At 38.2% G+C, this 25,070-nt stretch overlaps 1 protein-coding gene across 1 annotated transcript in view; it reads left to right on the top strand.

Annotated features, from left to right (window-relative positions):
- The first annotated feature begins 269 nt into the window (after window positions 1–269).
- Window positions 270–25,070, top strand: part of IFT74 (intraflagellar transport 74) — a 171,317-nt gene continuing 146,516 nt past the window's right edge. Inside the window, exons 1-2 of the mRNA XM_036739092.1 lie at window positions 270–527; window positions 22,154–22,292. Of these exons, the coding sequence (XP_036594987.1) occupies window positions 22,173–22,292 (120 nt within the window). The 5' untranslated portion in view covers window positions 270–527; window positions 22,154–22,172. The remainder of the gene's footprint in view (window positions 528–22,153; window positions 22,293–25,070) is intronic.

Here is a 25,070-nt window from a genome sequence, read left to right as displayed (position 1 = left end):
TGTTATGTGTACATGTATTTCTAAATGTATGTTCATCTGCATACTTAGATATGTATGTCACTTTCAACTGAATGTAAGCACCTTGAGAATACAGGCTTTGGAGCTTAATAAAGGCTTGTTGATTGCGTTATCAGCCAAGTAGCAGGCTCTCTCTACCATCCTCCTGTAGGAGAGGAACATTAGAATACAAGGGAAGAATTAAGGCAAGGTCAGTCATCTCGCGAGAGCCAAGTGCTGCTTAGCTCTTGGGCGGGGAGAAAGCTGGAGGAGGGGGAGGGGAAAAGGAGGGGCAGAGGAAAGGATAGGGCGCCGGAAGCTCTGCAGGATGTATCTGGTTGCCTGGTTACGGGCTCAGGCGCCTCGGGCTGCCGGGCTGTTGGAAGCCCCTTGAGCCGCTGGCCTGCTGGGGCGTGCATACTGTGGTCTGGGGGGGTGGGTGAACGAGGGATCCGGACTGGGGAGGGGTTCAGAGGGGCTCCAGCTCTCTCGCTTCCCTGCGGCCGTGCCTCCAGGACCCCCGGATTGAGGTGAGGCATCCTTCACCCCACCTCGCCCTCTTCGCTGGCTTACACATGTTGCAGGCGCGTCGCTTCACCTCTCCACCGAGTCCTCTCCCTCCTCAGCACCCCAATTTACTGTCCCCCCCACTCCTCGACTGTCCCCGAGCCAACTGCTTCTACCCTCGTATTCAGACTTTCATGATTCCCGCCTAAACCCCAAGCCTCGGCCAGGCACCCCCTTCCTAAAATTGGAAATATTGAGCCCAAGGCTCTGTCAATCCTTCCCCCACCCAACTTGTTCCCGGGGTGGTTGGGGGATGGGGAGGGAGATGGGGAGCTGTAACAGTTTGACTAAAGGTATTAAGGCGAGAGAACGGAAATGAGAAAAGAAAAAAAAACGCAAAGCCAAACGAAGGCGAGTTCTAGGATATTTTTTTTTAAGCTGAGACACAAAATGTACAAAATTTCAAAGCTGGAAAAGATGTTGGAGAGCAGTAGGTTCAGCAGTCGTATGTTTTTGGTTTGTTTGTTTCAAATGAGACATTCAGGCCCTGACTTTCTAAGTAAGTGCCTTATTCAAGATCTCACAGCTAGTTAATGGCAGTCAATACTAGAATCCCGGTTTCCTGACTCCTGTGGTTCCGCTCCCCGCCCCACTCCCCTCCCGCCCCGGTCATCTTAATAAGCTCGTGGTTTCCCCCGGAGATTAACTGCAGTTTTACTCTACGTATGTCTTGTTTGTATTGAGTCCTTTACTTGTTTCTCCCCTTCTAGAATATAAGCTCCTTGCTAGTATGGGTCTTTTTTCCTTTTCCCCCCTTTCTTTGTATACTCATTTAGCCCAGTGCCTTCCATATAGTAGAAGCACAAAATAAATGCTAGTTGACTTGACTTAGTTTCCATATTTTACCAGCTAGAGAGGCAAATCTGAATAGAAGCAAAGGAAGATTTTATTTGTTTGTTTCACAAACTTTTTCTAAATAAAAACAAAAATATAAGCCCCACCATGTTTACATGCTGTAATTTTCTCCTAGAAAGAGACTTCAGGAGAGATAATAGGATGGTGTTTCTAACAGAAATAGCTGCTAGTCATGGCCAAGCCACCTGTGGAGAAAACCTTTTGACCAAACTCTCTCTCATACAACAGACATATTTCAAAGCTGCCTTTGGGCAAGATGCTATGGTAAACACTGGTATTAGGAAACTTTTTTTAAGTTTTAACAAACAAAAAACAACAGTTACCGTCCTTGTGGAGCTCACAATCTGACATACGGGTGAGAAGGACATAAATAATTATAAAACAGTATATTACAGACATGTGGAGGAGAATGTGAACCAGGATGAGGGATTTGGCAATGAAAGGGTCATCTCTATAACTGTGGTACTTGAACTATGAGTTTAGTAAAGAAAGAATTTCAATAGATAGATGGAGAAGTAGTCTGCCAGATGTGAGGGACATGTACAAGGAAACAGTGAGGGCAGATTAAGAGCAAGGACTTGTTAGTAGGCCAGTTCACCTACAGAGTAAAGAGATTCAAGGTATGAATTTAGAATGGGTGGGTAAATTGGAACTATATTTGGAAAACCTCAGTTAGTAGGGTAAGGAATTTATATTATATATGGAGAGCCACTGAAGTTTTTAGAGTAAGAGAGTGATATTGTCAAATTTGTTCGTCAGGCAAATAACTTTGGCAGCAGTATCAGGAGTGGAGAGGGCAAAAAACTGGACAGGAGGTCAGTTAGCAAGCTATTACAATAGAAGATTGTTTTTGTTCTGCTGCAGGGATGGGGAACCTGTGGCCTCAAGGCCACATGTTGCCTTCTAGGCCTTCGGGTGTGACTTTTTTGACTGAGTCCAAGTCTCACAGAACAAATCCTTTTATTAAGGATTTAGTCAAAGGGCCAAACTTGAGGACCTAGAGGGGCACATGTGGCCTCAAGACTGCAGGTTCCCCACCCCTCTGCTAGGGTCTTTGAAGTGTTTTTTGTTTGTTTTGTTTTGTTTTTTGGTCTGTAATCAGAAAGTATTGTTTCTGCTATATGCTCAGCAACAGCACTTTTCTAGGTATAGAATCTCAGAATTGGAATGAATACAGGAGATAACCCCTAATTAAATCATGAATCCCCTCTAAGTAAATAAATATTTTTTAGGCACTTAACTGTGCCCAACTGAACTACTGCACTAAGCACTGGAGATATAAAGAATGGCAAAATCCAGTTCTTGTCCTCAAAGAGCTCACCATCAAATGGGGGAGACAGCATACAAACCATTATGTACAAACAAGATGGATATAGGACAGATTGAAGATAATCTCAGAGAGAAGGTAGTAGTAGTAAGGTACAGCTCTTCTTATAGAATGTGAGATTTTAGCTGAGACCTCAGGGAAGCCAGCAAATGGATACAAGGAAGGAGAGAATTCCTGCCGTGTGAGTGAACCAGTGGAAATATGTAGAGTTGGGAGAATGTATATCTTGTTTCAAGGAACAGCAGGGAAGCCAGTATCGTTGAATGGTAGAGTACATGGAGGGATAAATATTCATTCAACAGCTATTAGGAATCTTTAGCATCAAATCCCTATTCAGATCATTCAATTTTGAGATAATTATGATTATTAATTAGTTTTCCCTTCTGGTGAGGCAAAGTTTGCTTCCATCTATTAATCCTGTTTCTGTCTTGTGGGATTTCTGCAGAATAGGTGCAGACCCTTTTCACATGATAGATCTCATTTATTTTAAGACGTGGTCATGTATTCCCTGCATCTTCTTCTAGGATAATAGAGCTGGAGGGGACCTCTGAGGCTACCTAGTTCCTCTCACTTATTTTTTAGAGACGAGGAAACTGAGGCCTAGAAAAGGAAAGTGATTTTTCCGGGGTCACACATAGAGTTTCAGAGACAGAATTTTAACCCAACGCCTCTGACTCCAGGAGCAGTGTTTGTTTCACTGTATGACACTTCATCTTCAACCCCTTTACGTATTCTTATGTCATTTTTGAATCCTACTATTTCCCTGATTGTCTTCTCCTCTAGCAATTCTGCTAAACAGGAAATTAAGTTAGTCTGAAGTTAGTCTGAAATAACTTGTTCTTAATGCTTCAGTTTGGTTCATAGTATTCACTGCTTCCCTTTCTACCTGCTTGCAAACCATTAATAATCTTTTCTAGAATTTTGTCAGAAACCTGACTTTTAATTTAAAGGTCTCTACCCCTTTGATGCAGTTTGATATGTTAGTTCCCTATCTTCAGTTGTGTGACCCCTTTCCTCTTTTCTATAATTTGTTGTTATTGTTACTTTTTTGAGAGTGGTTCCCCCTATCTCTAGGCTGTAAATGCAGCAGCCATTTACTGACCCTATTCCAATACTGAGCCAGAAACTTTGACCTTCTCTCTTTCAGACCTGGGCTCTTTAAAGGGCAGCCTGGTGGTTCTGCTCATTATATTGGTGAGTTCACCCATATGTGGGCTTACTATATTAGTGCTGGACTCAGTGAGGACACCCTACCAGCTTTAGCCCTAATGTAGCTCAGAATTCCTAAACTAAAGCCATTTACCTGCCTAAACCTCCTGATACTAGGGATTATAAGCATGTACCACCACACTCAGCTATTTTTCCCTGGTTTCTTAAAGATTATAGCAGCCAGCAAGGCATAGTTTATAGAGAGCTGGCCTTGGAGCCAGGAAGACTGACACATACTGACTTTGTAACGCTTTGTAACCTTAGTGCTCTAGGCAACTCTTTATGACTGTAAGTAGCCTAGAAGATGGTGACCTACATTAGTAGAGGAAATTCCTCCTTGGGAGCTCCTTATACCAGTGAAATCACAAGTTTATTCCCTATTTCTACCTCACCACAGAAGCCATACCTGCATATTATTTCATTGCCTGGCGATGTAATTTGTTCAGGCAAGGTGACTTAAACTCATTTAGGATATCTAGAAGAACTCTTAACATCTCCTTAAGTTTTGATTCCTTGTTAACGATTTTTTTTCCTATCCTTCCCAGTCTATTTTCAGAATCAGAGAATCTGAGTTGAAAGGATCCCAGGGGTCATCAAGTTTAATCCAGACATGAGCAAGTAGGCATATAGCTTTTGTTTGAAGACCATCAGTGAGTCATTGATAAAATGTTAACTCTTACAAGGCCAAGCGTGGGTTACTAGAGTATTCTATTAGAAGCCTCCTTCCAAGTTGACATCTAACCATTAACGACTATTTGTTGGTTCCAGTCATTTCAATTCAATTAAACAAGCATTTCTTAAATACTCTCTATTTGTCAGGCACTGTACTAGGTTCTGGGGGTACAAAACAAAATAATTGCTGTCTTTAGGGAGCTTATATGCTTTGGAGGTAGGAACAACATGTACACACAGGTTTGTAAGGGAGGGGATGCTGAGACTACTGGGAGTGAAAAGATGGGGCTTTTTTTTAGTAGATTTTTCTATCAATACATTACCCAGATTTCTCTATTTTCCTTTCCTCTTTCCTTCCAAAAAGCTATCCTTTATTAACTAAGAATGTTAAGAAAGAAAGAAGGAAAAAAGATTTTAAAAATCTGATGTTTCAGTGTTCTACATCCATGGAGGCCTGCAACAAAACTAGTTGGAGGGAAGGCTCTTCTCATATCTTTTCTTTGGGGCCAGTCTTCTGTATATTACCTTGCAACATTCTTTTTAGATTATATTGTAGTGGTGGTTCTTTCATTTACATTGACATAGTAAATGTGTATATTTTCCTGGGTCTTTTTGCTTCATTTTGTATCTGTTCATGTCAAGTCTTTACATGTTAAACCATGTTTACATGCTATTCATCGTTCTGTTACATTTGTGCAGCACAGTTTGTTTATCCATTCCCCAAGGGACATCTACTTTGTTTCCAGTTGAAAAACCTGCTCTAGCCTCAGCATTGCAGGGGAGGTAGGGCTTTTATGAGATCATGCAACTATAGTCATAGATTAACAAATGCTCTGTTCAAGACTAGGTAAACTGTATCGACAGCATTTCCCTGTTCTGCCAGTCTAATAATTTGCATTTCTTTAAATCACTAGTGATTTAGAGCATTTTTATATGACTATGGATAGATTTGATTTCTTCTGAAAACTGCCTATTTATAGCCAATGACCATTTATTGATTTGGAATGTCAAATATTCTTATAAATTTGACTCGCTTCTCTATATATTTGAGAAAGGAAGCCTTTGTCAGAGAAACTTGCAGTAAAATTTTTTTCCTCACTTCTGTGCTTTTCTTCTAATCTTGGCTACATTGGTTTTGTTTGTGGAAAACCCTTTTAATTTAATGTAATAAAAATTATCCATTTTACATCCCATAATGCTCTATCTCTTGTTGGTCATAAGTTCTCTCCCATTTTGTAGATCTGACAGGTAAACTATCCATGCTTTCCTAATTTGCTTATGATAGCATTGTCTAAATTATGTACCCATTTTAACTTCGTGCTGTGAATGTTGCTCTGTACCTAGTTTCTACCAAACTGCTTTCCAATTTTCCTTGCTGTTTTTTTTGTCATATATTGAGCTCTTGCCCCAAAGGCTTGGATATTTGGGTTTATCAAAAACTAGATTACTATGGCCATTTACTGCTTTGTATTGTGTACCCAATGTATTTCACTGGCCTACCACTCTGTTCTTAGTACCAAATTGTTTTGATGATTGCTGCTTTGTAATACACTTCGAAATCTTGTACTACTAGACCACCTTCCTTCCTTCACATTTTTCTTCATCGATTCCCTTGCTATCCTTGATCTTTTTTTTCCAGATGAATTTTATTATCATTTTTTCTAGCTCTGTAAAATAATTTTTGGTAGCTTCATTTGTTTCCAGTTATTTGTTTCCAGTTCTTTACTACCACTGTGGCATTTATGCTAACAAAGAACTGGAAACAGAACAGGTATCCATTGTGGAATTGTTGAACAAATTGTTCAAAAGGAAAGAGGTTGGTTATTTTTTCTATCTGAATAAGTAAAATAGTTTAGGTAGAATTATCATTTTTATTTTATTTGCCTATCCATGAGCAATTAATATTTCTCCATTTATTTAGATCTGACTTTATTTGTGTGAAGTGTCTTGGAATTGTGTTCATTTAGTTCCTGGGTTTGTCTTGGTAGGAAGACTCCCACTCATTATATATTGTCTGCAGTTAACTTTAAATAGAATTTCTCTATGTCTCCCTGATCGACTTTGTTGGTAATATATAGAAATGCTGATAATTTATGTGGGTTTGTCTTACATCTGTAATTTTGCTAAACTTGTTAATTGCTTTAACTAGTTTTTTATTTGATTCTCTAGGGCTCTCTAAGTATACCGTTATATCATCTGCAGAAAGTGATAGTGTTGTTTCCTCATTTCCTGTTATAATTCCTTCAGTTTCTTTTTCCTCTCATTGAAATAGCTAGCATTTCTAGCATAATATTAAATAATAGTGGTGATAATGGGCATCCTTGCTTTGCCTTCAATCTTATTGAGAAGGCTTCTAGTTTATTTCCATTACAGATAACAATAGTTCTTGGTTTACTTATCATTTTAAGGAAAGCTCCATTTATTCCTATGCTTTCTAGTGTTTTTAGTAGGAGTGGATATTGTAGTTTATCGAAAGCTTTTTTACCATCTACTGAGATAATCATGTATTTTCTGTTGGTTTTATTTTTTTTTTTTAATTTTTGCTTTTTGGCAGGGCAATTGGGGTTAAGCGACTTGCCCAAGGTCACACATTTAGTCAGTGTGTCTAGTGTCTGCGACCGGATTTGAACTCAGGTCCTCCTGACTCTAGGGCCAGCGCTCTACTCACTGCGCCACCTAGCTGCCCCTGTTGGTTTCATTATTGATATAGTCAATTATGCTGTTAATTTTCATAAAATTGAACCAATCCTGCTTTCCTGGTATAAATTGTACCTGATTGTGGTGTATGATCTCTGTGATGTATTGCTGTAATCTCCTTGCTAGTATTTTATTTAAAATTTTTGCATCAGTATTCATTAGGGAAATTGGTCTATAGTATTTGTCTGTTTTTGCTTTCCCTGGATTAGGTATCAATGCCAAATTTGTGTATTAGAAGGAATTTGGTAGGATTCTTTCTATGTCTATTTTTCCAGATAGCTTACATAATATTGGAATTAATTGTTCTTTAAATGCTTGGTAGAATTCCTATGGCCCTGGGGACTTTTTCTTAGGGAGCTCATTTATGGCTTCTTCAGCTTTTTTTTTCTAAGATAGGGTTAAGTATTCTATTTCGTCTTCTGTTAATCTAGGCCATTTATATTCATGTAAATATTCAACTATTTCACTTGGACTATTAGATTTATTGTCATATAATGGACAAAATAGCTCCTAATAATTGTTTCAATTTCATCTTCATTGATGGTGAATTTACCATTTTCATTTTTGATACTGGTAATTTGATTTTCTTCTTTTTTAAAAAACCAAATTAACCAATGGTTTTTCTATAAGTTTTTTCATAAAAACAGCTCCTAGTTTTATTAATTCAATGGTTTTCTAATTTATTAATCACTTCTTTGATTTTCAGGATTTCCAATTTGGTGTTTTATTGGATATTTTAAATTTGTTCTTTTTCAAGTTTTTTTTTATTTGCATGCCCAATTCATTGATCTGCTCTTTCTCTATTTTATTGATCTAAATGTTTAGAGATATACATTTCCCCCAAAGTGCTGCTTTGGCTGAATTTTGATATGTTGTCTCATTGTTTTTAGTCTCTTTAATGAAATTATTTATTGTTTCTATGATTTTTTTCTTTTAGGTTTAGATTTAGTTTCCAATTAATTTTTAACCTATGTTTCCAAAGCCCTTTATCGAATGTAATTTTTTTTTATTACAGTGTGATCTTGGAAAAGGGTGCATTTAATATTTCTGATTTTCTGCATTTGGTTGTGGAGTTTTTATACACCAGTACATGGTCAATTTTTGTGAAGGTGTCATTTTTAGCAGGAAAAAAAAGTATATTCCTTTCTATTCCCATTCAGTTTTCTCCAAAGGTCTATCATATCCATCATTTTTCTGTTAAGAGATGGGAAACATGTTTCATAATTGATCCTCTGGACCCAAGGCTACATTGATCAGGTTTCTTAACTTCTAAGTTGTTTTTTCTTTATAGCGTAACCAGGAGTAAATTGTTCTCCTGTTTATGCTCACTTCGTTCTACATAATTTCATTTAGATCCTCCCAGGTTTTTCTGAATCTGTCCCTTTCTTCTTGTCTTATAGTGCAATAATATGGTACTTACATTCATATAAAATAATTTGTTCAGCCATTCCCCAAATGATAGGCATCCCCTTAGTTTCCATTTTTTCCCATAGCAAAACATGCTGCTATGAATATTTTAATATATATGGTTCCTTTCCATTATTCTTTTATCCTCTTTAGAATTATAAGCCTAGTAGTGCTATCACTGGGTCACAGTTTGAAGCAACAGTTTAGTGAATTTTTAAGTATAGTTCCATATTGTCTTCCAGAATACCAATTCACAGCTCCAACAGTATATTAGTGTGTATATTCTCCCACAACTTTCTAGCAATTCAATTTCCCTTTTTCGTCACTTAATTGTTTCTCTTCTAATTATAACTGTGGGGGTTTTTTTATTTGTGGTGTTTTTTTTAGGCATGGTAAATGAGAAAATTTGTTTTTCTTGACTATATGTATTTGTAATAGAGTATTTCTTTCTTGTTTTCTTAAGTTGGTCAGGGCAGGGAAAGTGGGAGGTAGGAGAGAATACTACTCTTTGAGAATAAAATATAATTGAATTTCAAATAATTCTAATTGCCTTGATTTTATGCAAGAAATTTTTAAATTTACATAATCAGGATTGTGCATTTTATCTCCTGTGACTCTCTCCTTTTATTTGGTCAAGAATTTTTCTCCTGCACATAGGTTCAAAAAGTATTTCCTTCCCAATTCTACATTTGAGTACTATGCAACCTTTTGTATCTGTCAGATATCCTTTTAGAGCTCATTTGGCTTATTCTGTGAGATGTTGCTCCAAACCTAATTTGTCAGATCATTTTGTAGTTCTTCAGATGATTTTGTTGAATAGTGATTCCTTCCCCACAGTGATTGGGGTCATGAGTTTATGGAACACTATACTTATACTACTATGCTTCTTTGCTTCTAGATCTTGTCTTTCTAATCTGTCCCACTGATTAACTTTTCTATTTTTACCTAATACTAAACAGTTTTGATGATTACTCCTTTGTACTGTACTTTTTTATCTGCCACTGCTAGTCTCCTTCCTTCCCTCTTTTTTCGTGATCACATTTAAGATTATTGATCTTTTCCTCTAGGTGAATTTTGTTATGATTTTTCTAGGTCCATAAGGTAACCCTTTGATAGTTTGGCACTGCACTGATAATAGTAATTTTTATGTGACAGATATGTGCATATGGGTTGCCTAAATATATAGATATAGCTTAGGGATGGTATGGATAGATAAGATCTGAGACTTACTTGCCTCTGTAAAGATTATATTCTGTTAGATTTAGCATTTATTAAGCACTTACAGTATACGCCATGTACCAAGTATTGTGCTTGGATAGTCCCTGCCCTTAAGGAGCTTACATTATAATGGGGGAAGGCACAAATAAAAGGGAGCTGAAAAGCATGGTGTGGGGGGAAGCACCTTTTTGGAGGGGGAAAGTGGATGTCAAGAAGGAAAAGTAGTCTGAGGTATTAATGGCTGACCTGGGTTAGGAGTAAGCATGGCCAGAGTTTAGGATGGAAGAGGCTACAAGTCAGTGCTTACTTCCAGCATGCTAGTGGAGGGGCAGGATTGGGAAGGCACAAGCAGACCTGGAGTTCCACTGGGCACTCTTTTCTCATGCCTCCCAGAAGGGTGTAGGGCTAGAATTATAACTATCTTAGGCAATTCAAATATCTGTCTATTGTAGGTTTGCAAAGTTCAAAACAAAAAAAGTTTTATTTCTTACTGCTTTTACACTCACCAGTATAGCTTTTTCCCGTTAAACACTGGTTAACAAAAGATTATCACAAATGCCAAATAGATAAATCCATTTATCCCAGCAAAAGAGCAAACAGAATTCAGAGGAGTTATACAGATTAGAATATACCACACAATGCACAGAGTAAATGAACTTCATTTGGGAGTAAGATAAGATTTCAGATCAGGAGAGAGGACCCATTTTCCCCCAAGAAGAATTCTTTTCTCTGAAATTTCTAGGGAGGCAAAGTGGAAATGAAGGATATGCCTGCCATTCCAAAGTCCTCTTTCTCTTTCCTGGAGTGATCGTTATCCACCCATCTTTTTCTGAAGAAGGCTTTGGAAGCTCCACTTAGTAAGTCTCTTCCTAGTTACCCTCCTGTGTCGCTCATCACATTTCTCTATGCCAGTCTGCAGTCATGTATTCCTCCCTTCATACACAGTATGCAAAAGGAGGCAGTCTGTCTGTCTGTCTGTCTCTCTCTCTCTCTCTCTCTCTCTCTCTCTCCCCCCCCTCTCCCTCCCTCTCTCTCCCTCCCCCTCCCCCTCATCTAGCTTGTGAAGCTTGGCCTGGCCCAAGCACAGTTAATGCTGCTTCTCTTTTTAGCCTGTCTCTATTTCTGTAAAGAGTTTTTTGTAGTTATGGTTATTTAACTTTTGTGCATATTTCAGATGATGGACTCCCATATATTTTATGTATTCTGTAGCTATTTTGAATGAAAATTTTCTGTTGCTTTTCCTTCAGTTTTATTGCTAAAATGTAGAAAGTTTGATAATTTTTGTGAGTTATTTTCTATCTTGATACTTTGCTGATGCTGTTAGTTGTTTCATTTCATTTTGTTACTTGATTCTCTAAGGTTAATATTATAGTATCTCAGAAGATAGGGAGATAGTGAAAGCTGACACAGTCAGAAGAATTAGTATAGGTAAGATGGTAGGTATTTGATCATATAACAATCAGGAGAAAGATTCTTCCTTAGAAGATCAGCCAGAGTAAAGGCACAAACATAACTGTGAGTATGGGGCAGTGAAGAAAGTATCCACATACTTGAAGTTGAGCAATGGAGTTTAAATATCCTATAGGAAATAGGGAAGAGAATAACATAATGAAAGTAGAATATAAAGAAATTTAGTCTGGTAATAATACAAAGAATGTTTTAGAATAGGAAGAGGGCCTGGAGTCCAGGAGGACAGCTGGGAGTCTATTGCTGTTTACTAAGTATGAGATGGTGTAATGGTAATTTAAATTTGAAGATCTTTCCCACCCATTATTAGGCCATGTGACCTGTTTACATCACCAGAAGCCTAAGTCACATGTGGTAGGAGGAGCTTGCTGAAGAAGAGGAAAAGGAAAGTGTGTCACAAGAAATGCTGAGAGAGCAGTTATACCTGAGGGAGAGAGCAGATGCAGGTGTGCTAGCTATGCTGTGAATGTGCTTGTGGGAAGGCTCCAGCAGCTGGGTGGAAGGCTAATGGGATGGTGAGGCTCCATGCTGTGATATTGTGTTTTAAGTTCTTTGATGTTATGATAAAGTAGGCTTACTGGTTTGGGGAGTTGGTTGCTACTTGGATGGGGTGGCTTATTGGTTATGGGATTTGGTCCTCTGGTGTCTGAATAAATGTTTTACTTCTCCTACCTTCTACACGGAGAGTCTCTCATATTTTGCGATATAGAACTACATAGGCATATTCACAATTCTCATCGATGTTGTGTTTATTGCCTTCCTAATGCAAATGGTCAGTGGCTAGAAGTGTATAAAAATGGAAATGGATATGAAGGAATGGCTGGGAAAGATACTTTAAAGGAAAATATACTGGATTTGGAAACTGAAAGAATATGATAAAAGATGAAGTAGGAGAATAAAATTAGTACAGTATTTTAGGCCAGGGAAATTTGAAAAGATGCCAGTGATACTAATATTACTTCATTGTCTATGGTACCTTTTAGCAACATGTAATTTCCTTCCTTATCTGTTTTAACTAGAGCTATTTTGGCTTTTGCTTTGTCCTAAGGTCATGATTACTACCCCTGCATAACAGTTTGCTTCAACCTTTAACTTTATTCTGTGTGTGTCTCTCTGCTTCAAATGTGTTTCTTGTAAACAATATACTATAGGACTCTGGTTTTTAACCCATTCTGCTCTCCACTTCTGTTTTATGAGTGAGTTTCATTCTGCTCACATTCATAGTTATAACTACTATGTATTTCCCTCTATCCTATTTTCCTACTTTTATCTCTCTCACTCTTCTCACTCTCCTTTCACCATGTCCCTTCTCACCAGTATTTTGCTTCTGACTATTGCCTCTCTCCATATTCCCTCCCTTCTATTAGCCTCCCCTCTCTTCTTGTCCCCTTCCTATTTCCCTAAGGGGTAAGATAGATTACTATACCCAGCTAAGTGTGTATATTATTTCTTCTTTGAGCCATTTCTGATGAGAGTAAGTTTCAAGCAATGCTCACCTCACCCCATTTTTCCCTCCACTGTAACAGTCCCCTTCATGTGAAATAATGACCCCATTCTACTTCTCCCTTCTCTCGTTTCCCAGTGCAATCCTCTTTCTCCTTAATTTTGTTTTTTTAAAATATAATACCATCAAAGTCAACTTATACCTGTACCCTCCGTCTATGTATACTCTTGTATTGTTAATGTGTTTCTGCTTAATGGGAAGATCTTTCCCATGTATTAATAGACCCATGTAACCTGCTTAAGTCACATGGAAGCCTGAATCACATGAATCTGTGATGGGAGGAGCTTGCTGAAAGGGCGGAGCAGGAAGGATAGAGCAGAAGAGAGGAAGTTGGTCAGAACAGTTAGGGCTGAGGGAGAGAGAAGCAGCAGCTAACTATGAGTGTTTGGTTGTGGGAAGGCCCAAACAGGGGGAAGGCTTTAGGATGGCAGTGTCCTTTGCATTGTTATTGTGTATGGATTTCTTTGTTGCTGTGATGGATTTGGCTCTCTGGTGTTGGGACGTGGCTTTCCATTGTTTGAATAAATGTTTTGGTTCTATGTTCCATATAGAGAATCCATTATATTTTGCGATTCAGAACTACACCAGCATATTCATAGTAGCCGTGGGTGCTGTGGATATTGTGTTGGCAATTCAAGTCTTTCTAATTGTGATACAGTTCATAAGAGTTATAAGTATGATCTTCCCATGTAGGGATCTAAACAGTTTATTACACTTTATTTAATCCCTTATATTTTCTTTTTCCTGTTTACCTTTTTATACTTCTCTTGAGTCTTATATTTGAAAATCAAATTTTCTGTTCAGCTCTGGTCTTTTCATCAGGAGTGCTTGAAAGTCCTCTATTTCATTGAATGTTTATTTTTTTTCCCTGAAAGATTATGTTCAGTTTCACTGGGTTGGCGATTCTTGGTTCTAATCCTAGCTCTTTTGTCTTAATAGAATATCATATTCCAAGCCCTCCAGTTCTTTAATGTAGAAGTTACTAAATCCTATGTAATAGTAACTGTAGCTCCATAATTGAATTTGTTTTTGTTCTCTGGCTGCTTGCAGTATTTTCTCCTTGGCCTGGGAGTTCTGAAATTTGGCTGTACTATTTCAGGGGGTTTTTATTTTGGGATCTCTTTCAGAAAGTGATTGGTGGATTCTTTCAATTTCTATTTCACTTTCTAGTTCTAGTATATCAAGGCAGTTTTCTCTGATAATTTCATCTCTCTTGGATTTTTTTCCAGCCTAGTTGTTTTTCCAGCGAGATGTTTCACATTTTCATTCTTTTCATTTTGTCTGATTGATTCTTGATGGAGTCTCATGGAGTCATTAGCTTCCACTTGCCCAATTCTGATTTTTAAGGAATTATTTTCTTCAGCTAGCTTTTCTACCTCTTTCCATTTTGCTGATTGTACTTTTTAAGGAACTTTTTTCTTTAGTGAATTTTCATACATCCTTTTCCATTTTTTGTGCTTCTTTTTTTTTCACCAAACTGTTGACTCTTTTTTCATGATTCTCTTGCATAACTCTCATTTCTCCCTACACTGGGCTGTGTTCCTCTTTTACCTCAGTGAGACAGACCTTTTCTGTATTCCCTCTAAGTTATCTTAAAAAAAATTGTTTCGCCCCATCCTTTGTTCATTTTGAGGTGTTAATTAAAGTTGTTTGCAAGAGAATTTGGGAGAGCTCAGGCAAGTCCCTGTCTTTTTTCTGACATCTTGGCTTGACCTCTCTTGAATGCCAGTGGCATTAATAGAAATGAGGAACTGGCTCCCCAGAGAATATGTTACAAGTTCATTTTTGAATATATGTTTGAAGTGCTGTTGAGATATCTATTTAGAAACATCTACATGGCAATGCAAATTTGAAGTTAGAGGGGCGGAGCCAAGATGGCTGCATGAAGGCAGCGTCTTACCGGAGCTCTCTCACAAGGTCTGTCAGATTCCCATAAAAAAGTGAATTTGAGCAGATTTGAGAGAGTCAGAAACCGCGAGCAGTCTGCGTGGGGCAAATTTCCGAGCCAGGAGAGTCTGAAAGGCCGGAGGAACGAACCTGCAGGCTCGGAGAGTGCTCGGTGCGGAGCTGCTCCAGACCAAGGTGGAAGCGGCCGGCCGGGAAATCCATGTGGGAGATGGGCTGGGAGAAAGCTGGGCGCCCGAAACCGGCAGAGATCCCCAGGCCTCCCAACACAGGACGGCAGTCTCTGGGAGTGAGGAGAGGCAGCGCAACGCCACCAGCCCCGAAAACACCCAGTCCTGGTGCTTGCAAAACCCAGGAACTCGGCCTCTTGAACTTCCGGAAGACTCAATGGCCAGGTAAATGGCTCTAATCCCTCTCCCCCTCACCCAGAGAATTCCTCGGGGAAAAAAAAAAAAAGAGAACTGAAACAGAGGAGAGAGTAGCGGGGCTTCACAGGACAAATACTAGAAGCTCATTAGTCCCAGAGGGGAAGAGTCGGCAGGGGGCCAAGCCAGGAGCCCAGACGTAACCTTGCTCCCCCAGGGGAAGCGCCAGTCATCAGCTCAAACAACAAACAGCTGAGACCATTGCTGAAAAGCAAGTGCTGGAGAGCACCCACAGGGAGTGAGACGCCAGGGAGCCAGACCCCTCCCCCACACCTCAGGAAACTGAAGGTTATAATTCTAGACTCACAACCCCCAGAATAAGAAAGCTGGGACAGAAAGCCCTGAGACTCACAGATAGAAATTCGTTGTAAAGCCAGCAGAAGGCAAACCAACATGAAGAAGAACACAAAAAAACCGAGGACAATAGATTCTTTTTATGGAGACAGGCAGGATCAAAATATCGACATAGAAGAAGATAGCAATGACACGGTAGATACATCAGATACCTCAAAAGCTAATATGATCTGGTCTCCAGCCCAAAAAGCACTGCTGGAAGAGCTAAAAGAGGATTTTAAAAACCAAATTAGGGAGCTAAAAGAAAATATGGAAAAAATGGAAAAAAGGGAGAAAAAATCCACTGACGAAATCAAGTCCCTAAAGAATAAGATTGGCGAAATGGCTATGGAGATTCAGAATCTAGAGAGAGAAAAGGACACCCTGAGAGGTGAAATCAACCAATTGAAAATGGAGGCTCAAAAGCAAAATGTAAACACTAACTCATTTAAAATTAGACTTGAGCAAGTGGAAGCTAATGAATCTATGAGGCATCAAGAAGTAATAAAACAAAACGTAAAGAATGAAAAAATAGAAAAAAATGTGAAATATCTGATTGGCAAAACAACTGACCTGGAAAATAGATCCAGGAGAGACAATTTGAGAGTTATTGGTCTACCGGAAATCCACGATGAAAAAAGGAGCCTTGACAGTATCTTCGAAGAAATTATCAAAGACAACTGCCCAGAGGTCCTAGAACCAGAGGGCAAAATAGTCATTGAAAGAATTCACCGATCACCCCCTGAAAGAGATCCCAAACTGAAAACACCAAGAAATATTATAGCCAAATTTCAGAGCTATAAACTCAAGGAGAAAATACTGCAAGCAGCCAAAAAGAAGCAATTCAAATATCGTGGAACTACAGTCAGGATCACGCAGGATTTCTCAGCTTCCACATTAAAAGACAGGAGAAATTGGAATATGATATTCCGAAGGGCAAAGGAGCTGGGACTACAACCAAGGATCAACTACCCAGCAAAACTAAGCATAATTTTCTAGGCAAGGCGATGGACATTCAATGAAATAAGGGAATTCCAGACCTTCCTGATGAAAAGGCCAGAACTCAATGGAAAATTTGATCTCCAAATACAAACCTCAAGAGAGACATAAAAAGGTAACCAGGGGGAAAAACCCCACAAACTTCATTAACCAATAAGCTTAGGTTGTTTACATTTTTATGTGGGATTATATCATCTTATGTATGTTTTTTATGTATATATATATACATATACATATATAAGTCATTCTTGTGAATGGTATAACTATTGTGACAAATGAAAGGGATATACATAGGTTGTGAATGCCTGTATAAATTAACTGATGTAAAGATATAAAATATAAATAAGAGATACAAAGGGAGGGCTATGAGGGAAGTGGTAAGGAGGTTATAGAAAAGGGTAAATTACACCAAAGGAAGTGGAAAAAAAACATATTATAGTAGAGGGAAAGAAGGGAGGGAGAAGAGCAGTATTTGAGCTTTACTGTCATCTGATCTAGTTCAAGAAGGGAATAACATACTCTGATAAGTTTAGAAATCTAACTTGTCCTACGGGAAGTGGGAGGGAAAGGGGGGAAAAAGGGAGGGGGGAGGGCAGAAGGAAGAGGAGAAGTAGCAAGTGGGTAACGGTAAGATAAGGGAGGGGAATAAAGAGGGAGGGTTAACTGAGGAAAGCGGCGGTCAAAACCAAACTTTGTTGAGGAGGAGAAGGGGAAAGGGAGAAATAAAAGCATAAACAGGGGGAATTAGGATGGAGAAAAAGACACAGATAGAAATCATAACCCTGAACGTGCAGGGGATGAACATTCTCACAAAACAGAAGCAGATAGCAGAATGGATTAAAAACCATAATCCTATAATATGCTGTTTACAAGAAACGCATCTGAAACAGGGGGATACACATAGGGTTAAGGTAAAAGGCTGGAGTAAAATATATTGTGCCTCAGCTAAAGTAAAAAAAGCAGGTGTAGCAATCCTAATCTCAGACAAAGCAAAAGTAAAGATAGATCTAATTAAAAGAGATAAGGAAGGACATTATATCCTGCTAAAAGGCACCATAAACAATGAAGCAATATCATTGCTTAACATATATGCACCAAGTGGTAAGGCATACAATTCTTAGAGGAGAGGTTAAGGGAGTTACAGGAAGAAATAGACAGCAAAACTATAATATTGGGAGACCTCAACCTCCCCCTTTCTGAACTTGATAAATCTAACCTCAAAATAAATAAGAAAAAAGTTAAGGAGGTAAACAGAATTTTAGAAAAGGCACATATGATAGACCTCTGGAGAAAACTGAATAGGGGATAAAAAGGAATATACTTTCTTCTCAAAAGTACATGGCACATACTCAAAAATTGACCATGTACTAGGGCATAAAAACCTCACAATCCAGTGCAGAAAAGCAGAAGTAGTCAATGCATCCTTCTCAGATCATGATGCAATAAGAATAATTTTTAATAAAGTACCATGGAAAAATAAGCTAAAAACTAATTGGAAACTAAATAATTTAATTCTAAAGAGTGAGTGGGCCAAAGATCAAATCAGAGAAACAATTAATAATTTCATTCAAGAGAATGACAATAATGAAACAACATACCAAAACTTATGGGATGCAGCAAAAGCAGTTCTTAGGGGAAGTTTTATATCTCTAAATGCCTACATGAATAAAATAGGGAAAGAGGAGATCAATGATCTGGGCATACAGCTGAAAAAGCTAGAAAAAGAGCAAATTGAAAACCCCCAATTAAATACCAAATTAGAAATACTGAAAATCAAAGGAGAGATTAATAAAATTGAAACCAAGAAAACTATTGAATTAATAAATAAAACAAAGAGCTGGTTTTATGAAAAAACCAATAAAATTGACAAACCTTTGGCCAATTTGATTAAAAAAAAGAAAGAAGAAAATCAAATTACCAGTATAAAAAATGAAAAGGGTGAGGTCACCTCTAATGAAGAGGAAATCAAAACAATAATTAGGAATTATTTTGCCCAATTGTATGCCCATAAATTTGACAACATTAGAGATATGGATGAATATCTACAAAAACATAAACTTCCCAGACTAATAGAGAAGGAAGTGAAATTTCTTAATGACCCCATATCAGAAAAAGAAATTGAGCAGGCCATCAACGAACTCCCTAGGAAAAAATCTCCAGGGCCAGATGGTTTTACATGTGAATTCTATCAAACATTTAAAGAACAACTAATTCCAATACTCTGTAGACTATTTGGGAAAATAGGTGAAGAAGGAGTCCTACCAAATTCTTTTTATGACACAAATATGGTACTAATATCCAAACCAGATAGAGTTAAAACAGAGAAATAAAATTATAGACCAATTTCTCTAATGAATATTGATGCAAAAATTTTAAATAAAATATTAGCAAAAAGATTGCAGCAACTCATTACGAGAATAATACACCATGACAAGGTAGGATTTATTCCAGGAATGCAAGGCTGGTTCAATATTAGGAAAACTATTAGCATAATTGACCATATCAACAACAAAACTAGCAAAAACCATATGATCATCTCAATAGACGCAGAAAAAGCCTTTGACAAAGTACAACACCCATTCCTATTAAAAACACTAGAAAGCATAGGAATAAGGGGAACCTTCCTCAAAATTATAAATAGCATTTACCTAAAACCATCAACAAGCATTATTTGTAATGGGGATAAACTAGATGCATTCCCAATAAGATCAGGGGTGAAACAAGGATGTCCATTATCACCCCTATTATTCAATTTGGTTCTAGAAACATTAGCTGTAGCAATAAGAGAAGAAAAAGAAATTGAAGGAATTAGAATAGGAAAAGAAGAAACTAAATTATCACTTTTTGCAGATGATATGATGATTTATCTAGAGAATCCTAGAGAATCAAGCAAAAAACTACTTGAAATAATAAACAACTTTAGCAAAGTTGCAGGATATAAAATAAACCCACACAAATCCTCAGCATTCCTATACATTACTGACAAAGCCCAACAGCAAGAGATAGAAAGAGAAATTCCATTCAAAGTTACTGAAGGCACTATAAAATATCTGGGAGTCTATTTGCCAAGACAAACCCAGGGCCTATATGAACATAACTATGAAACACTTTTCACGCGAATAAAATCAGATCTAAATAAATGGAGAAATATCAGTTGCTCATGGTTAGGCCGAGCTAATATAATAAAAATGACAATTCTACCTAAATTAATCTATCTATTCAGTGCCATACCAATTGAACTACCAAAAAATTTTTTTACTGAGCTGGACAAAATAATAACAAAATTCATTTGGAAAAACAAGAGGTCTAGAGTATCTAGGATATTAATGAAAAGACATGCTAGAGATGGTGGTTTAGCCACACCAGATATTAAACTGTACTACACAGCAGCAGTCATCAAAACTGCCTGGTACTGGTTAAGAAACAGGGGTGTGGATCAGTGGAATAGGATAGGTACACAAGTAGGTGAAATCAACAAGTTTAGCAATCTACTCTTTGATAAACCGAAAGAAGCCAGTTTCTGGGCTAATAATTCACTATTTCACAAAAACTGTTGGGAAAATTGGAAAATGGTAGGGCAAAAACTGGGCATAGACCAATATCTTACACCATATACCAAAATAAAGTCAAAATGGGTTCATGATTTAGGAGTAAAAGTTGATACTCTAAGTAATTTGGGAAAGCAAGGAATAGTTTACTTATCAGATTTGTGGAAAAGCAAAGAATTCATGACCCAACAAGAGATAGAGAGCATTACAAAATGCAAAATGGATAATTTTGATTATGTCAAATTGAAATGTTTTTGTACAAAAAAAGCCAATGCAACAAGAATTAGGAGGGAAGCAGAAAATTGGGAGAAAATCTTTGCAACTAGTATCTCTGATAAAGGCCTCATCTCTAAAATATACAGGGAGCTAAGCCAAATATATAGGAATACAAGCCATTCCCCAATTGAGAAATGGTCAAAGGATATGAACAGGCAGTTTTCAGAGGAAGAAATTAAAGCTATCTACAGGCATATGGAAAAATGCTCTGGATCGCTGCTGATTAGAGAAATGCAAATCAAAACAACTCTTAGATACCACATCTCTCCTGTCAGATTGGCTAAATAACAAATCGAGGAGAATGATAAATGCTGGAAAGGATGTGGGGAAATTGGAACATTGTTGCATTGCTGGTGGAGTTGCGAGCTGATCCAGCCATTTTGGAGGGCGGTGTGGAACTATGCCCAAAGGGCTATAGAAATGTTCATACCCTTTGACCCAGTAATACCACTTCTAGGGTTGTATCCCAAAGAAATCACGCAAGCGGGAAAAGGACCCATATGTACAAGAATATTTATAGCAGCTCTCTTTGTGGTAGCCAAGAATTGGAAAGCAAAGGGATGCCCATCAATTGGGGAATGGCTGAACAAGCTGTGCTATGTGAAGGTGATGGAATACTATTGTGCCATAAGAAATGGGGATGATGCAGACTTCATAACAACCTGGAAAAACCTACACGACATAATGCTGAGTGAGCGGAGCAGAGCCAGGAGAACGTTGTGCACAGCCACATATATGTGGATTCCGTGAGGACCAACCCTGACACACTGCGCTTCTCTCAGCAACCTAAAGGGGCAAGGACAACTCCAGGGGACTCATGATGGAGAATGCTATCTTCATTCAGAGAAAGAACTGCGAAGTTTGAATACAGACTGAGGCACACTACATGCTCGCCTTTTCTGCTTCTCTTTTGTTTTTGTTTTTGGGGTTTTTTTTTGGTTTTTTTTTTTGGTTCTGTTTCTTCTTTCTCATGATTCATTCCATTGGTCAAAATTCTTCTCCACGACTTGACTAGAGCATAAATTAATTCAATGCGAAGTTATACATGACAGTTATATGAGACTTCATGCCGTCTTGGGGAGGGAGGGGGGAGGGAGGGGAGAAAAACTGGAACTCAAAACTATATAGAACCGTGTGTGGTAAACTAAAAATAAATAAAGAAAAAAAAAGTAAAAAATAAAAAAATAAAAAAAAATTTGAAGTTAGATTTGAATTTGAGGGATAGAACTAGAGGTTTGGATTTGGGAGTCAGTATAGAAGGTGATATTTGAAACTAGGATAATGCCCGAATGGCTAAAGAATTTTGAGAAAATCTACATCCAGAGAAAGAACTATGAAGTATGAATGCAGATTGAGGCACACTTCATGCTCGCCTTTTTCTCCCCACCTTTTTTTTCTGTCTTTTGTATTTGTTTTGGGGTTGTGGTTTTTTGGGGGTTTTTTTGGTTCTGTTTCTTCTTATGATTCGTTCCATTGGTCATAGTTCTTCTCCTCAAAAACAAAAAAAGAATTTTGAGAAAGAAGAACAGAACAGAGAGCTAAGGACAGACTTGAGGGAAGGAATCTCTTCTGGAGGATTGAGAAGACAAAGAGTAATAAGAGAAAGAGCAGTTGGAAAAGTTTCTTACCAGGATAGTAATGTCATAGAAGCCAGAGGATGAGACAGTTTCAAGAAGCATGTGACAAATTATGCCAGATGTTATAGAAATATCACAGATAACTGAACTATATTTTCGCTTCTCAACAGTGGCTAAAGTGAACAAGAGATGGCCAGTAATCACAAACCTCCTTCTGCTCGCCCTATTTCACGAGGAGGAATTGGGTTGACAGGAAGACCTCCTTCAGGAATACGGCCTCCATCAGCAAGTATTCGAGTGGCAACTGGAGTAAGCTTTTGAAAAAGTGATATACTTAAGAACTATACTTTATTATTATTATTATTATTATTATTATTATTATTATTATTATTATTAATTATACTTGATTATTAATTTATTCACTAAGAGGGTAACTCTGTGATAGAATGGAATAAAGGGCTGGATTTGAAGTCAGGAAGACTCAAGTTCAAAACCTGTCTCAGATACTTAGTATTGTGACCTTGGGTGAGTTATTTAATGCTTCTTATTTAGCTTCAGTTTCCTTATCTGTAATAATGTCACCTATCTCACAGGGGTATTTTAAGAATCAAAGAAAAGTGCTTTGCAAACCTTAAAGCACTATAACATTATTAACTGCCATCATTGTTATTATTTTTCCTGTTACAGGTTTGGACTTCTCAAAATGGAGAAGTTTCTTTATGTGATATTTCTTCAAGTTTTTGTTTTATACTGGCAACATTCTTCTATTAGATATTTGTTAAAAAAAAACCAACTAAATAATCTTACTGTTACATGTCAGATCAAATTTCTTTTAGGTCCTGTAGCAGCAGTGTTACTTGCAGCTACTGTGGAGGTGTAAGGCCAATAACACCAGCATACAGGAGGGCTGCTAGTACAAGTTCTTTGCTATGCTTTTCTAAGGAAAACAACTTTAAGGGGTTGACAATCTCACTTTGATCAAACATATAAATATATATATATATGTGTATATATATATATATATATATATATATATATATATATATATATATATATATATATATATATCATTCATTTAGTTCAGGGAAAGAGTCAGCCCCCTGAACTTCAGAGAAAACAGAAACTACAAGCAGAAATTATATAAACAGAGCAAATAACACAAATCAGCAAACAGGGCTTCTGTCTGTTCATAGCAATGCATACATAGTTACCAGAGAGAGAGAGAGAAGCACCAACATCTGAGTTTTCAAAGCCTTAATGGCCACCCAGAGTCTCGCAGTTGCAGTCTCTGAATGCTTGGCAGTTTAGTTCAAGTAAGGACCTCAGTGTCTGGTACCTTATCCTGCCAAGTGATCTCCAGAATCTTCCTAAGCCAATTCAAATGGAAGAGATTCAGTTTCCTGGCATGGCGCTGGTAGGCTGTCCAGGTTTCACAGGCATACAACAATGAGGTCAGCATGATGGCTCTGTGGACCTTTAGTTTGGTAATCATTTTAATACCTCTTCTCTCCCAACTTTCCTTCAGAGCCTCCCAAATACTAAGCTAGCTCTGGCAATGCACGCATCAACCTCATTATCAATGTGTATACATCCCTACACTACCAAGATAAGTGATCTTATACACAGCATTCAAAACTTCTCCATTTGCTGTAACCGCAGGTTCCATGTATGGAAGGTGTGATGGTGGCTGATGGAGCACCTGTGTTTTCTTGGTGTTAATTGTTAGGCCAAAGTTAGCACAAGCAGCAGAGAATTGATCCATACTTCGTTGCATCTCAGCTTCAGAGGCTACGTTGAATGCACAATCATCTGCAAACAGAAAATCATGCACCAACACTCCTTCCACTTTGGTCTTGGTTTGTAACCTTTTCAAGTTGAAGAATTTACCATCAGTGTAGTAGCTGACCTTGATGCAGTGTTCATCCTCATTGAAAGCATTTGACGACGTGGCTGAAAACATCATGCTAAAAAGTATGGGAGCACGCACACAGCCTTGTTTCACTCCATTGGTGACTGGGAAGGCATGAGAGCATTGTCCATCATCTAGAACCTGGGCCAGCATGCCATCATGAAATTGATGTACAATGCTGATGAACTTCAGGCAACCAAATTTTGACATAATTTTCCATAAGCCCTCATGACTAACAGTATCAAAGGCCTTGGTCAGATCTACAAACATTGTATACAGATCTTAGCAGCAAGAGTTGTTCATCTTTCAGGTCTATTGGACATTCCATATGCCAATGGTGATTGAAATTGTCTTTGCAGACATTTTTGTACATTTCTTTGTGTTTTGACCACAGAGTGGGATTCCCCACCTGTCTCAGTAATCAGGCCAGGGTTAGGTAATTAGACAATTTTTAGGGCACCTTTTTTAGGCCCTTCCTCATGCCAGGAGGTGAGTAGTTCGATCCTTAAAAGGCTGCTCAGACACCCAGGTGGCTGCCGAATGCCACTGCTGCTTCTAGTGAGAAACACCCCTATGGCCTGGGCCACCTTTTTGCAGGATTGTGACTACAGCTCCCATTGTATCTACACCTGCTGCTTCGTCACTTTCCTGTTGGCATAGGACTTTGAAATAGGTATAGTGGTAAAATGGCATCTTCTATGTCTAACCCAAGCTCTAAGCGCTCCACAGTACCTGATTCAGCTGCCTTCATGGCCGTTGAAACAAATCATTCTCATCTACCCGTTGCACAGGGGAAGTCTTCAAATGCTGGGCGTAGACACCCCCTTAACTCACCAATGGGTTTGAGACCCCTTGGTTAGCCCCAACCTGGTTCAGCCCATTTGCCGAAATGGTTTGGCCACTGTGCATGCCATAGCTTCAAGTGTTGGGTGTGTTCACCTGAGAGTTTGGTTAAAGGAGGCAAACAAGCTAGGTGATAGAAAAATTTATATTACTTATTCATTTATTCCCTTAAGCCAGCAGATACATACATGCATGTATGGGGCCAGACAAAGTCTGACTGCCTGAACAAAGAAATGAGAAAGCTTATATACCTTTTTCTTTAACAGACTCAGCATGCCTGCATTACTTCACTTTTATGATCCCCATGTATGTTAAATCATGATACAAGATAAGGA

This window comes from Trichosurus vulpecula, chromosome 9, assembly GCF_011100635.1.
Source record: "Trichosurus vulpecula isolate mTriVul1 chromosome 9, mTriVul1.pri, whole genome shotgun sequence".
NCBI classification, from domain to species: domain Eukaryota; kingdom Metazoa; phylum Chordata; class Mammalia; order Diprotodontia; family Phalangeridae; genus Trichosurus; species Trichosurus vulpecula.
Note: the sequence above shows the minus strand (reverse complement) of the source record. Positions and strands in the feature narration are given on the sequence as shown.